Source organism: Ammospiza caudacuta, chromosome 22 (assembly GCF_027887145.1).
Source record: "Ammospiza caudacuta isolate bAmmCau1 chromosome 22, bAmmCau1.pri, whole genome shotgun sequence".
Lineage (NCBI taxonomy): Eukaryota > Metazoa > Chordata > Aves > Passeriformes > Passerellidae > Ammospiza > Ammospiza caudacuta.
This window is the reverse complement of record NC_080614.1, coordinates 5,903,982-5,919,643: the sequence shown is the minus strand read 5'-3', so window position 1 is coordinate 5,919,643 and position 15,662 is coordinate 5,903,982. Positions and strand designations below refer to the sequence as shown.

Here is a 15,662-nt window from a genome sequence, read left to right as displayed (position 1 = left end):
TCTGTATATATCAGAGTTTATAATATATAATCTATATTATATAATATATATATTACATTCAGATATATTTAGATATATAGTGTATATATATATGTTATATACTATATATTTAGATAATATAGTACATATATTATATTTAGAAGGAATAAAACATAATGGTATCTTCCAAGTCACAGCTTTTACAGACTTTTTTGGATAAATATTTCTGTAGAGAAAGAGTGACTGGATGGAACTTTCTCCCTGTAACCTCCTCACAGCAGGAAACTGATGCCAGTTTTGTCTGTGTCTCTCACTAGCTGTTTTTTGAACATTTGTATATTTATATCCATAAATCCATATTTACACATCTCTCATTAGAACAGATTAAGGGATTTGTCTCATCTGCTGATTTTCTTTCTGCTTCCACACCAGCATTCTCCCCCAGGCAGCACTTGAAGAAATCCACAAGTTTTCTGGGAGCTACACCTGCATGAACACTTTTAAAGGACGAACATAGGCTGGCACCAGGACTGCTCTGCAGTGAGCCCAGCACAAGCATGAAAATCCTCCAGGACTGGGAATCAGCAGCTCTTGGCTTTCAGCCTGTTCATGTGACTTGTGCTGCTCTGAGGCAACACATTTCTTGCAGGTCATATCCATAGTAACATGACCTTTGCACAGGATTGAGTGAGTGGACTATGGACCCTTGGAAAGGAAAAAACAGAAAGTGTGAAATGTTTCTATGGTGTTTAATTCTTTAGAGTTCAATTGTTAAATCTACTCATAGTTTTAAGATGTGATTTTTGTTTCTCAAGTGTCTGTGGGCTGTCTCAGGGGAGAGGCAGCACATCCATCCCAAACACACTCTGTGCCCTCTCTCCAGAGGAGCTGCCACTGGTTTCATTTCAGCTTTTTGAATGGGGAACTTCAGAATTACTTGGAAGAACTAAAAGATATGGACGTTTCAAGGGCGCTTCCTTCTCTTTCTTCACTTCCCATCCCATGATGAAGCTGTTCCCAGCACACGCTGGGGAAGGAGCAAACCATGAGGCAATGTTTTCTCTGCTAAAGGCCACCCAGGACTTCTCTTTCTGGGCCCAAAAAAGCTGTTGTGCTTCCCCTCTGGAGGCTGGACAGGAAGGCTCAGGCAGCAGAGCTGAGAGTTTAAATAGTGGGAGATTCTTTCTGTCACTGAATTCATATGTGAAATTGTCCTTCTGATTTTTTTTTGTTGTTCATTTCTGATAAAATATAAATATATTTTTAGTCTTAATCCCAGACTGCCACACATGTAGGCAGCAGCACATTGGGGATGAACTAAATCTAGAAACTAAAACTAGAGCCTGCTTGTACAAACATACATTCACTGACACAATCCATGCAGAGGAAAATCCATTATATCAGTCCGCACAGTGAAGTGGAATAATGCTCTAAGACACAGTCCTGTTGTGCTCATGAGATGTGAAATTTGGGAGCACATTTAGCAAAGACCTGATTAAATGCATTTTGAATTCATCTGGGAATAAACCCATTGTGCTTTAGGAACATTGAGTCAGGCACTGATCAGCCAAAATGATAAATATGCTTGGACTGAGGTGCCAGAAGCAGCTAGACATTATTTATTTTTGTAGTGAAATATTCTCTTTGACAGCCTAGGAATGGCAGCACTGCATTCCTGTGCAAAATGCAGTAAGCAGCACATTGGAGCAGTGCTAACAGAGAAATTAAAATAATTGCAATACAGGAAGTAGCAAGTCCAGCTGGAAACACCTGAATGAAGTGTCTCAAGGGTGGATGTGTGATTAAAGGAGTGCATTTAGGGCTCCTGACTCGAATTTCAAGCTTTTCTGTAGATGTCCTGTATGGCCTGGGGCAAAATGGATCATCTGAAGGAGCACCCGGACCTGCAAAGCAGATATTTCTGGTGTTTCCCTACCTCAAAATTGCAAGTCTGACTACCTAAATGCCTGTCAAAACTCAGCAAATTCAAATGCAACATTTCATAGAAAGTCAAAGCAGTATTTGTTCATAGACCAGGAGCTTCTATACAAAAATTTGGATGAGGAAAAAACCCATATACTAAAACTTATAATCTAAAAGACTTCTGAGGTACAGCAGAAAAGCTGTGAGCTGTGCTTAAAACACTCCTTTGGTTCTGCCACATGGAATGGAGACCTGCAACTGAGATGCAAAGGTGCGAGGGTTAAAATCAGGTGTGACCTTGCTGCAGACCAGTGGATTTCTCCTTTCTGGAGCTCTCCCAGAGGAAGGTGCTGCCAGAAGTGTTGGGGTCCCTCTGCCTGGGCGAGTGTTTGGAGGGGCTCTCCTGCCTGAGTCAGTGCAGAGCTGTAACCTGGAGCACTGTGATGCCTCTGGATATCTGAAATTCCTGGATATCTGGAGAGGATGAAAAGGAGCTTCAGTCTCTGGGATTTTGAGATCCACCCTAATAGAGGCTTCCAGCTTTATTTTTTGTCAGTTTTTTTGAGAAGCCCATCTCAGTGAAAAGTCAAGTGCCATGAGGGGAGAACCCTTCAGGGTTCCTTCCAGGATCTGCCTGGAATACTGAAGGTACCAGGTTTATCAGGAGAGGTTGATATGGTGATACCAACTTCCCCTTGTGCTCTCCGATCCTTTCCAGTTTCTCATTAATCCCAGCTGGGAGTGCCAGGCTTGTAGCTGCAAGTGCAGTCACCTGTGCTGAAAGAGCAGCGTCCCCTTGAAAGGTTTAAGGTCCCCTTAAACCTTTGTGCTGAGAATTCTGTTCATTGATAACTTCCTAATGCAGAAATGAGCTAAAAACACACTGGAATCCATATCCACCTCAAATCCTGTCCCTTCTGCTCTTTCCCTGCAGCACAAAAAGATGTTGCCTATCTCCAGGGTTGCCTTACACACTGTTGATTTCTTTGTGATGTTTGCTGATGATTTCTTTCTTTCTGATGAATACAAACAAGCCAGGAGGAGCTGAGGCTCACCCTCTCTGCTCTCACACACACACACAGAGCTCCCTGTGCCTTCCCTCGGGGTCCCAGAGCAGACAGCAGGTCAAATAGCAGTCACAGTGGGGGAGAGGCTTGCAGCAAGCAGAAAATGATGAGGAAAACATTAACTTTGCTTTTCAGATAGCAGGGAGGAGTTGGGTAAGAGAGATCCTTCCCTGGTGAGTGTTGCAGACAGGATGGGCTCCATCGATCTGCAAACGTGCATGGAGACTCTGAAAAGTTTTTTTTTAATAGAAAGGCTCCTCTGGAATGCCTGCTGGGGTCTGCTGGGACCTTCCCACATAAGGGTAGGGTTGGGTAATCTTGAAGTGCTGCAAATGTGGACAAGCTTTGTTGAAGCCTAAGGCCTTCTCCGAGGAATTTCCGCCCTTTGATTTACTTTAATTTTGACTTTGCCTGCTCTCTCTGCTGCCTCCTGCTCTCCACTGCACAATTATTTTTTGCCTTCTGTTTTCCTGTGTCATCACTGCACTTTTCTGTGCCACCATCTTGAAGCCAGATGTCATCCTAGAGTCTGGAGTAAATGGAGATTGGGGCATTCATTTATTATCCTGCTGGAGGAATCCAGGTGAAGCTGCAGGAGCAGCTCACAGGAGTTTCATAGGAAATTAATTTTACTTGCTGCAAACTCTGAAAAAGTAAAAAGAGTCCTCACTATGGCTCTTATCTTGCTGGAGGAATCCAGGTGAAGCTGCAGGAGCACAGGAGTTTCATAGGAAATTAGTTTTACTTATGGCAAACTCTGAAGAAGTAGAAGAGTCACTATGGCTCTTATACAGGAGATTATTGCTGGTTTAAAATTTGAATGATAGAGAAACATGAGCTGGTTTGGGACATGTTCCCTTCACCAAAAAAAGGGTCAAATTTAAATGGGAGGATTTTTCAGCTCAAGGTAGTTTCAAGTGCTACTGTTTATAAGTGATTTTCAGAATTAACAAGGCAGGGCAGGGAGAGGAGGAGTCCTTTGTATAGGAATCTGATCCCTCATGTTGAATATTTCTTTTTGTGGTTTTTGATGAGAAAAAAGTGCACCCTCATGCACCCTTGGTGAACTTTAAAAATGTTGTTCCAGCCATGTCCCTGCCCATGGCAGGTTTTAGCAGCATGACAAAAAGGAGTGTGCCCTGAAAGTGGGAGCTGAACCCTCCCCACTCACCCATTGTTCCATTGAGGTCAAAAAGCAATAGAGTCTGTCCCTCAAGTTCTTCTAGAACTGCACAGAAAGTGCCTGGGCAAGTGATTCTGATGTTTGCAAAGAGAAACTTGTTGTACTTTTATGTAATGTGTTAATTAGTGTGGGTGGGTATGATCAGATCTAGTCTTGCAAGCCTTTCCGACAACTCCCTGAACACTCCCACCTTCAGATATTAACAGATAGCACTTGCCAAAGCTCCTAAAAACCCAGTAACAGACTTAATGCAGGCACAGCAAAGTGGGTGCATGGATTTCCAAGAGAACACATCTGCTTGTAGCAGACATTAATGTGGCCCAGTGCCTTCCTCGAGCTGAAATGCAATTGTTGAGAAAAGAACGCAAGGTGAGCCTTGGATCATCTCTTTTGTTTTTATTTCTTCACTTGGATTTAATCAATTTAATCTAGGTGACAGCCACTTTTTTTGACAGTACCGGTTCCTAAGTTTGGGCTAGAGCAGGATTATGTCAAATGCAGTATTTTGCATTTTTACCAACCACCAGCCCTGGGAATGAGAATATTCTGCACTGTTTGCTGCTCTCACCTCCCCAGCACTCAGATCCTGGCGTGTTTGGAGTCTGAGCAAACCTGTCAGTCACCAGCAGCACTTTCATTCTCCAGGGAACTGCATCCTCTTTGACCTCATGCTTTTCTGAAGGAGATGCTGAGCTGTGAGTAGTGGCAGCCACAGATTCAGGGACTTGGACAGAGACAGGAGGAGAAACAGAACTTCACCTGCTCCCTGCAGCTCATTCTCTTCTATCCTGTGATTCCTGGGGCAAGATGGAAATTCAGATCCTTCTGCCCCTTTATCACCTCTGTTCTCCTGAGGTCACCTCAGCACCTGATTGTCCCCTGGACCATCCAAGGCATTGAGTCCCTCTGCTCCATTCTGTCATTTTGCTTTCAGCATCACCCCCTCTTTTGTCCTGTAGCAGATCCTGTGAGCAGAAACTCACACTGACCCAGCCTGCCTGCACTGAAGGCACAAACCTCTGAGACAATTTATATCTTCACACCTTCCCAAAGAGTCCAGACTTAGTTGTTCCTTATAGCTCATCTTTGTTATGGGCATTGTGACATATTAGCACAGAAAAAAATTGTGTGATGATTTTGTATGCATCATAAAATGATTTTTTCCTGCATAACCTCCTTAAATGAGGGAAGAAAGCAGTGTAATTGGAGAGTGACTGAAAAGTATATGAGAATACAAAATAGAAGATGCAGTCTTGGGGGGATTGTGATGGCCCTAAACAGACAGAGGCAAGATGCCACCTTACCTCCCTGGGGTTATATAATAACAGAGGCACAGAAAAAAAATTAAGTGTGATGATTTTTATGCGTCATATAATGATTTTTTTCTGCATTACGTCCTTAAATGAGGGAAGAAAGCACTGTAATTGGAGTTGGAGAGTGACTGAAAAGTATATGAGAATACAAAATAGAAGATAAGATGAAATCTTAGGGGCAGTGTGATGGCCCTAAACAGACAGAGGCAAGATGCCACCTGACATCCCTGAAGTTATATAACGACAGAGGCACAGAAAAAAATTGTGTGATGATTTTCTATGCATCATATAGTGATTTTTTTCTGCATAAAACCAGAACAATTCCTCCTTAAATGAGGGAAGAAAGCACTGTAATTGGAGAGTGACTGAAAATTATGAGAATATAAAATAGAAGATAAGATGCATTTTTAGGGGGAGTGTGATGGCCCTAAACAGACAGAGGCAAGATGCCACCTTGCATCCCTGGAGTTATATAATAACAGAGGCGTGTGATTTCCAGCCAAATGCAACGTCTATAAAAGTTGTCACTCCTGCTCGTTCCAGGGGGTCACCATGCCCTGAAAAGCAGTCAATTAATTTTGTAGCTTGCTGGCTTGGAAACTGCAATATGCTGGTAAGTGGTAGCTGACTCTTGTGTTTTTGAGGGAGGGAAAGCAGCCCAAACATGCAAAAACAAGGGTCAGTTTGACTCCCTGCTCACTTTCTCCAGCTGCAAGGGCCATCCATCATGTGTAGGTATTACAAGGACATGGTTGTGTCACTAATCATCCTGACCTGGTGCTACTAGGTAGATGTGGTTCCATTTCCTACTTTTTTCCTTAAGCAAAAGCATTTTTTAAATAGGATTTCTCTTTATCTGACTTAATTGTCTCTGTATTGTACAGGCTTTTCACAGAGAGGCATCCCAGGGAAACATGAAATTTCCCTATCTGTGTTAATCAAATTATAATGAAAATACAGAAGTGGAGAGTTCCCATTGGGTGTCTTCCTTCCCCGAGCCATGTGGAACTAAGGAGAGGAACCCTGTTGGAAGATCAATGCCTTAAATGAATCCATCTCAGAAGCCTGCTGAAAATGCTTCTGCCTTCCAAAATTGTGTTCCTGCAGCTCCCTGGGGCATCTGGCACTGAATTTGGTTCCCTGAGCAGGTCACTATCACAGTACACTCATAAAGATTGCACATACAAACTCTGAACAGATTTAAACTTCTGGTCCCACAGGACACTGTTGAAAAATCCAGGTTAAAGAAGGAGGTGATGTCAGTAACCAGTACAAACCTGAGCTCTGGGGGAGAGCTCTGCTTGTCCAAAGATGCCAGAGAGCTCAGGGCACAGCTCCCACCTCCTGCCTCACATCTCAGCCCTTGGACCACAGTCTGCAAACCCTGGGCATCAGGATTGCATGAAGTGACATCTTCCTTGATTTTTTATCATCAGACACTTTGTGCTGTGGCCCCAGCTGCCCTTGAGCACCCCTGTTGCAGTTACAGCTTCCTTGTGAGGGGAAGAGCAAGGGCAGACCCTGATCTCTCTGCTGACCAGGGACAGACCCCAAGGGAATGGCCTGAACTTGTGTCAGGGGATGTTCAAGTTGGATTTTAGAAAAAGGTTCTTCACCCAGAGGGTGCTTGGGCACTGGAAAAGGTTCCCCAGGGAAGGGGTCACAGCCCCAGAGTTCAGGAAACATCTGGACAATACTCTTGGGATCATGGTGTGACTCTTGGGGTGTCCTGTGCAGGGCTAGGAGTTGGACTCAGTGATCCTCATGGGTCCCTTCCAGCTCTGCAGATTCTGGGATCCTGGGATTCTGTGAACCTGTGATTCTGTGATCCCGTGATCCTGTGATTCTGTGATCCTGTGATTCTGTGATCCAGTGATCCTGGGATTCTGTGATCCTGGGATTCTGTGATCCAGTGATCCTGGGATTCTGTGATCCTGTGATTCTGTGATCCCGTGATCCTGTGATTCTGTGATCCTGTGATTCTGTGATCCAGTGATCCTGGGATTCTGTGATCCAGTGATCCTGGGATTCTGTGATCCTGGGATTCTGTGATCCCGTGATCCTGTGATTCTGTGATCCCGTGATCCTGTGATTCTGTTATTCTGGGATTCTGTGATCCTGTGATTCTGTGATCCAGTGATCCTGTGATCCTTTGATCCAGTGATCCCACGATCCTGTGACTCTCTGATCAGTGCTCCCAGACACTGGGCTGCCACATGGCAGCATTAACTCCAGCTCTAAGATAAGGAGGCAATTCCTTGCTATCTTTTCCAGGAAAGCCAACTCTTGGTGCCTTTCTTTTTTGCAGAGAGGACTGAAGTAAGTGCAGGGGGATCAGCTTTTCTGGGGTGTTTTGGTGACATGAATGCTGCTGTCATGTGGGATAAGAAAAAAGGGCTCATGTCAGAGGGATGTTAGCAGAAGATGGAAATAGCAATGATGGGAAACAAGTGATATCCAAGCACATAATTCCTGTTCCCAGAGCCTGCTGGGAGCCCTGATTCCCTGCAGACACGGCACACAGGATCAGTTCACTCCAGTCTTGCACCTCCCTCAACCCTGCCTACTACAAGTAGCAGCAGAGGTGACAAGCTCATGATCTCTGCTCTCTCAACTGTTAAATGGAGCAAAATAGGTGGTAAAAAAAATATATAAATCCATCCATCAGAGAGCAAAGCAATTCTTTGGGTTAGGGTCAGCCTTGGAGAATGGAGGAGTCTCTCAGGTACCAGAAAAAAGGAGCCACAGCAGCTCCTGATTGCTGGAGGTCTTGGGCCACATCTCCCCTTGTTAATGTAATAAATGTGGAGGAATATGTTTGACTGAGTTCAGCCATGGGATTAAACAGAACCCCAGATCAGCTTGGCTCTCCTCTTTCCAGCAGTAGAATGCATTATATTCTGTTTGAGCTCCCATCAGAGCTGCAAATTCATGGACAGCCCTTGTGGAGCCAGGCAATATTTTACTGCTCTTCTAAGGACTGTGCAGAAGACAGTGGAGAGAAACACAAGCAAGCACTATCACATGTGCTTTGGTGGCTGAATAGTCTGTAATTTTCAATATCCTGATGTTTTTGACTATTCAGTAGAAGCAATCTCACGTTTCTCAACTGTCTGCTATGGCCAAAAAACCTTCTTCACCCAGATCAACAATTATAATATTTTTGAATCCTAAACCACATTCAGTTTCTCTGTTGTCCTGTTGGTTTAGCTGAGGTTTAACAAGCATGTTAATCAAATTCTCAAATATAGCCTTGAATTTCTCTAGAAGTGATCTCATGCTGACATAGAAAAATTTAAAAAATGTTGATGTCCTGTAGCAAAAGTTTCTACATATGTTAAAAAGCACATAAATTATTTACAAACAACTCTGTTTAATTGTGCAATAGAATGCTCTGCTTCCATCATCCCACGGACACAGCATTGAACCTCCTGGTCTCATTCTATTTTACACATGCAGAGTCAAAGCATCTTCATTCCAGGTTTAAAAATAAATGACAGACTTGTAAGTTGCCTTACGTAAAAACTGCTGCTTGGCTTTGAATTCAAGCACACACAGCTCTGACCTCACATCAATTATAAAAATAATGTTAATTCTTTCAAATTCTGAAGCTCAGGATTTAGGAGCAGTTACACTTTCTGGCTGGAGATGTCACATTTCCTGTGATGCAACGTAGGAGGCAGAGTTGCAATTCAATATTTCCCTTTAAAAACCTCTTCCCATTGCCAGTCAGAGTTGCCAGAGGCACAGAGCAGAGGAAGTTCTTGTCCATCCCTGCCCTGACCTGAGCTCAGTGCAGAAGAGCTGCTTTTGAGTGAGCCACAGGAGCCGTGCTGAGTTTGTTTTAGCTGGGTTTATATTAGGTCTGATTTCTGCTGATCCCTTCATTTTTCATCATTTCATCTGTCCCTTGCAGTTGTTCCTGTTGGAGAGGGCTGTGTTTGGAGAGCTCCTGAGCCAGAGTGCTGTGCCTGCAGATTCATCTCTGCTCCCATCTCTGCCCTGGGCACAGCTTAGACATTAATTCTGTGCCATGGTTTGGGGCTGGCACAATCCCAGTGCCCCCATGAAAATCTATTCTCCTTAATGTCTGCTGTGAGATGTGACCAGAAATAGAGCAAAGCAGGCTCCAGTTAGGAATAAAGGAAAGACCTTTATTCTTTATTAACTTACAATATGAAAAAAGAAACATACAGAACTCAGAATGAAAACCTTCCAAAAAAAAAAAAAAATCCAAAAAAATTTGTGGATTCCCACATTCCTCCTCCTCCTCCCCCCAATTTCCACCCCCATACGAAAGGAGCTCTGACCTCTTTCAGGGACCAGAACCAAGAGAGAATTCCCCTGGGAGTGCTCTGATTTTAACCCCCTGTGTTCTCAGAGGTGAATCCATGTCCTCAGGTGCCAATATTCCAATCTGAGCCCCCGTTGGTTTGACCACAGCCTCCCAAAAACACTCACTTCCTTTTCAAACCAGGACTCCCTGCAAACTGCCCTAAATATCTTCAGGATTGTTCCTTTGAAGATGAAGTGCAGCTGAACCCCAGGGAGCTGTTAGCTCTGCTCATAGCTGCACATTCTGTTTAACACCTACATGATCTGAATTTGAACTGGGAAGGACTGGGAGGGAGTGGGTGGCCAGAGCCTCACTTTGTGGTTAGAGGGGGAATCATAAGGTAAAAATCATCTGTTGGAAAATAGAAACACAGTGCAAGCCCCAATACCCAGCACTGCTGTTTGATTTCTAACAATTTCATACACAAATAGTAAAATAGATTATTTTCATGATGCTTCGTGAAAATAATAGATAAAATTCTGACAATTTCATACACAAATAGTAAAATAGATTATTTTCACAATGCTTCAGAGTGTTCTTTTGCAGTCCTTTTACACATCCTTTAAGGCTGGGGGAGCAGCTTGTATTCCAGTGATCTTTATTACAGCAGCACTGCTTTGCATGGGCAGTTCTTGCTGTAAAATCAGCCTGTTTCCTTTCAATGGATCATTTTTACATAGATTTCTTTCGGATTTTCATTTCCCAGATATTTTATGGTTCTCAGCCAGTGATTTCCTTGCAAAGCTCTTCACCATAACTCCCCCTTTGAGTGCTTGCCATTCATTAATGTGCAGCTTTCCTGTGGAACTGGCCATCCCCATCACATGGTGGCTTTGCTTTCTCCTGCCTGGATGCCTTCCAATCCCACAGAAAGCTTTCTAGGGGCTCCAGGATGTCTGGTGATGACTGTGAGATGGCTTCTGGCAGCAGTGTTAATGCAAATGCATATTTGAGTGTGTTCTCATGACATATTTCCAATGCTGTGATCAAAAACGTGCCTATGGATGTTTTCAAGGGAAAAACCCCCAACTTGGGATGCTGTCAAAAGTGCATTTGCCTTTACTTGCAGCAAAAAAATTTCACAGTTTGGTTTTGTTTCTTTCACTGGATTTGCCTCTCAGCCTCAGCTCATCAAGGGAAGAATAATGACAAAATTAAATTTGAAATCTTGCGAAGAGTTCATTAAAATAAGTGTGACTTCCCAACATCAGGGCATGGCATATTTCCACATGAGGGGGATGGCATGATGGTATTTTGGGATTTGTGTTGCTGCATATTCACCCTTGGTTCATTTAAGAAAATAAAATGGACTGGAGTTCACTGCAGCTGAGGTTTGGGAAGGAAGGAAATGCAGGAAAAGCTCTGCAGCTGTTTGACTCTCACCTGTGCCAGCCACAGCATTTCCATTTGTTACAGACACAGAAAGGTGACACAGAAAATGGTACAGACTCACCTGGTGTCACACAATGAGATAATTTATTATTGTGCTGCTGGCACAACCCTCAGGGTCACCCAAAGACCCTTTGGTGGCTGCCAACATCATGAGTTTCTCACCTGGCTGGGACTGCCAAAATCTGGGTCAGAAATCCCAACAAAACACAGTTCATGATCTGTTGCTTGATTTTTTCCCTCTGTGCAGACAAACCCTAGTGGCAAATCTCTAATTGGATTTTCACACTTGCCCTTGACTAGATTGCTGCTTCCTTTTAATGCCATAATTACAATTTCCATGCCTTAAACCAAACCAGGGCTTGGAAACGTGGCCCTGTGGCTGCTGCTGCTGCCCAGGGATGTTCTGGAGAAGGGGGCAGTACCTGCTGTGCTGAGCACAGGGGCTCTGAGCATTTCATCATCACAGAAATGTTTGCTCAGTGGCTCTCACTCTTGGCTTTTTCCTTGGAACTTTGAGCAAACGTGGCCTTTGTTTGCATTTTTCCCTGGGATTTGTTTACTGTTCATTTGTGCTGCACATGCTGTGAGAAATTAAGCCACTATGTCCATATTTTTTTTTCCTTTCTCCTGCTTTCATTCCTTCACCCCCCTCCCCCTAAAAATCCTTACAATTCCTTTCATTACTTGGTGTTAACAGCACAAAAGAAATAAATACTTGAAAGAAGATACAAGCTGTGTTTCTGTTTGACTCTGGAGCTGCTGTGGTAACCAAATACCAGTCTGCAAGGTCAGGAAAAGAAAGGAAGAAATAAGAAAACGGCCCAAAAAGCTCAGACCATGGGGCTCATTGGCTTTTGCCCAGCAATTTCCAGCCACATGCCCCGAGAGCTGAGCAGTCACTCTGTAAATCTCTGAGTGTTTCATATAGTTTCCTTGTCATGTGGCCATTAAGTTTTATAACCTTTATATTTCAAGGGGAACAATGAAGGTGAATTCCTCTGAAATGCCCTAATGGATCCCACATGTTCTGGATGGTTCGTGGTGTGGCTGTTCTGGAGGTGCTGGACCTGCCTGAGGATGGTTGGTGATGGCCAAGGGACCCCATCCTGGTGGGTGCTGTCCTCCCTGCAGTGCTGAGGGGTCTGTCCTGCCACACCAGGGTGTCTGTCTGTCTGTCTGTCTGTCTGAGCCCCTGGGGATGCTCAGGGCCTGCAGGACATCTCTGCAGGGCAAGGAAACACCTCAGGGTAATGAATGGGCACAGCAAGGCAGGGAAAGGGAAAGGGAAAAGGGAAAGGGAAATAAGGGAAAGGGAAATTATACATTGTTAGTTATTTTGTAGATAATTCTGTTGAGGCAAAGGTGAGGAGCTGTGCTGGCCCTGCTGCTGAGGAATGCAGGACCAGGGCAGTGATGCCATGTGGGTGAGGAGTTTTTGTGTGTCCTCAGTTTATTTATGCAGCAGTTTGAAGTTTCATGTCCTCCTGACAGCTTTATTTGTCTCTTCTCAGCAACTTTCATGCTTTGAAATCAGGGAGCATTAGATGGGGAGGGTGGATCACATGCTTTGTAACAGCCTGGGTTCTTTTATTTGAAATTACTCTTTGCAAAGTGGTATTTTGCTGCTTTGGTGTGGGAGTGGTGAGGTTTGGAATGGATGGTGTCACTGAATTGGTGCCCACATCAGAACCTGGCCAGACTTCACTGCCTGCACAGAAACGGAGCCATGTGTCAAGGCAAGGTCATCTGCTGACCCAGAGAAACAAGTTTAATATTGTTCTTAGACCACAAGGAATTTCCACTTATTGTAAAAGCTGTCAGGCTGTTCCTGCCCTCCCTGTCAGTGGGAACAGGAATTTTGTGTGCTCAGACACACTGTAATGGAGATTTGGGCACTCTGATGATACAGACTGTAATAATAAGGAGGAGGAGAAGGAGAAGGAGAAGGAGAAGGAGAAGGAGAAGGAGAAGGAGAAGGAGAAGGAGAAGGAGAAGGAGAAGGAGAAGGAGAAGGAGAAGGAGAAGGAGAAGGAGAAGGAAAATAAAACAGGAAGAAGAATTAGAATTAGAATTAGAATTAGAATTAGAAGAAGAAGAAGAAGAAGAAGAAGAAGAAGAAGAAGAAGAAGAAGAAGAACAAGAACAAGAACAAGAACAAGAACAAGAACAAGAACAAGAACAAGAACAAGAACAAGAACAAGAACAAGTTGTTGTTGTCTGAGAGTCTCTCCTGCACCCGAGGCATCTCAGGTGTATCAAAGCCACAGCACAGCTCTGAGGTTCTTTTGTCAGCTCAAAAATGATAAAATTAAGATTTACAGGGCACATTTGTTCTGCTCCATCCACAGAATCTGAGGCACATCCTAAAAGTCACTTCTGACAGAGGCAGGGAGATGGGAGCAGGTGGGAATGGACATGTGGATTTTGTGGAGCCTGAGGTTAAACATCAAGGGGAACAGGTGGGAATGGAAATGTGGATTTTGGGGAGCCTGAGGTTGAACCCCAAAGGGAACAGGTGGGATTGGAAATGTGGATTTTGGGGAGCCTGAGGTTAAACATCAAGGGGAACAGGTGGGAATGGACAAGTGGATTTTGGGGAGCCTGAGGTTAAACACCAAAGGGAGCAGGTGGGAATGGACATGTGGGTTTTGGGGAGCCTGAGGCTGAACCCCAAAGGGAGCAGCAGCTGCTCGGGCAGCAGGGACAGCTCAGCAGGTTTGGTTGGTGCCTTGCTCTGAAGCTGTGCCCAGTTCATTGAGGAGCCTGTCAAATGCACTTTGTGCTGCCCTGAGCAGTGTTGGGAACAGTCCTGAGCACAGCAGGAAAACAAGGGGAGCCTGCCAGGAGCTCGTGTTCCACCAGCCAAGCCAGCAGTTTGCATCACCAGCTCTGGGCTCTGACGTGGGGAGCTCAGGGGGTCACAGAGCACTGCCCTCACTCCAGGGCAATGTCAGGGGTTCTGTCACCCAATTCTTGGTGGGATGGTTGGGAAACTGTGGATTGCCAGGCAAAGGAAAACTGCACAGCAGCTTCTGAACAAACCTTGGCTGTGTTCTGGCTGGATTCAGGCTGGATTCTGCAGAGTGAGCAGCTTATGGATGCATAAAGGTCAGGGATGCAAATATAATAAAAAACAAACATATAATTTCCATGCAGGGAATCCTTTGTGCAAAGTTTGTTGTGGATTTTAACCCCTCTTCAGAACTACTGGAATTAGCCATGGGTGGGTGAAAAGGAACAGGATTGTTCCAAGAGGTGAGAGAGAAAATCAATCACAGGGAATCCTGTTCTCCAAAAAGGAGAAGTGGCACCTCTTGATACCCTCCAGCCTTTCCTACACTGACTTTATGGGATTTGGGGTGAGAAAAGCCCTTTGGGGTCTCCCTGCTCATGTTCTGTGTCGCTGCAGCCACTGCAAAATCTAAATTCACTGTCAGGTTCCTTTTGAGGATGTTGAGCTGCAGCAATGAGGGGATGGGCACAGTGGGGTGTCTGGCATGGGGGAGGCTGTGGGTGTGGGATCTGTGTGCCAGGGGGCTCAGGGATCCATCCTGAGCATCCTCAGGAGAGCAGGAGGGTGCAGAGTGAGCAGGGATGGGGTGCAGGGGGTGCCACCCAGCCCTGGGCAGGCTGATAAGCTGGAGCACTGTGTCAGGCAATGGGGTATCTGGCATGGGGGAGGCTGTGGGTGTGGGATCTGTGTGCCAGGGGGGTCAGGGATCCATCCTGAGCTCCTTTAGGAAGCGTTTTATATCCTCAGGAGAGCAGGGAGGGGGTTCAGGAGGTGCCACTGAGCCCTGGGGATGCTGATAAGCTGGAGCACCGTGTCAGGCAATGCTGCTGACTGCGGGGCTTTTGTGTTTGCTCTCATTGAGGCTCGGAGCATAAATAATGACGGCGAGAGCAGCGCCGAGCTGTGTCCCAGCCCCCTCTCCCCAACAGGGTCAGGGGAAGGGAATTGCAGGCGGTGCCTTTGGCTGACACCGGCCCGTGGGGAGGGATGGGAGGAAGGGGGTCTGGGGGCTGGGTTCAGAGCAAGGTTAGCCAAATATCGGATAAATTAGGCAAGAGAAACAGACAGCTCAGCTTGCAGTGAACTTTTCACCCAGCTAACCTGTTCCTCACCCTGCCCTGCACAGGTGGAGTGCCACCAGCGCTGCCCCTGCTCCTCCTGGCCAAGGGACAGCTTGGAGGGGCTGCAAGAGAGCTGGGCCAACAGAACAAATAACAATTGATGATTTTTGAGTGTATCCATAGCAAGGAAGTAGACAAGGCTGTCAGCATAGAAACACGTTAGGAAAGATACATGAAATTTTTTATAAATCAGACTACATGCGTAAGTAAATATGTATACGTGCTTTATTAAATTTCTGTAAAACTTTTGCCAATTATATTGACGTTAGTTGCTCTGCACCAATGAATATAATAAGTAATTGTGATGTAATTAATGACTTATGATCACTCTTTTT

General features: G+C 44.9%; 1 protein-coding gene across 1 annotated transcript in view; it reads left to right on the top strand.

Moving 5' to 3' along the window:
• The window catches only part of DHRS3 (dehydrogenase/reductase 3), a 31,031-nt gene extending 27,765 nt beyond the window's left edge, over positions 1-3,266 (top strand). The window contains exon 7 of the mRNA XM_058818749.1: positions 412-3,266. Within this exon, the coding sequence (XP_058674732.1) occupies positions 412-496 (85 nt within the window). The 3' untranslated portion in view covers positions 497-3,266. The remainder of the gene's footprint in view (positions 1-411) is intronic.
• Positions 3,267-15,662: the final 12,396 nt, after the last annotated feature.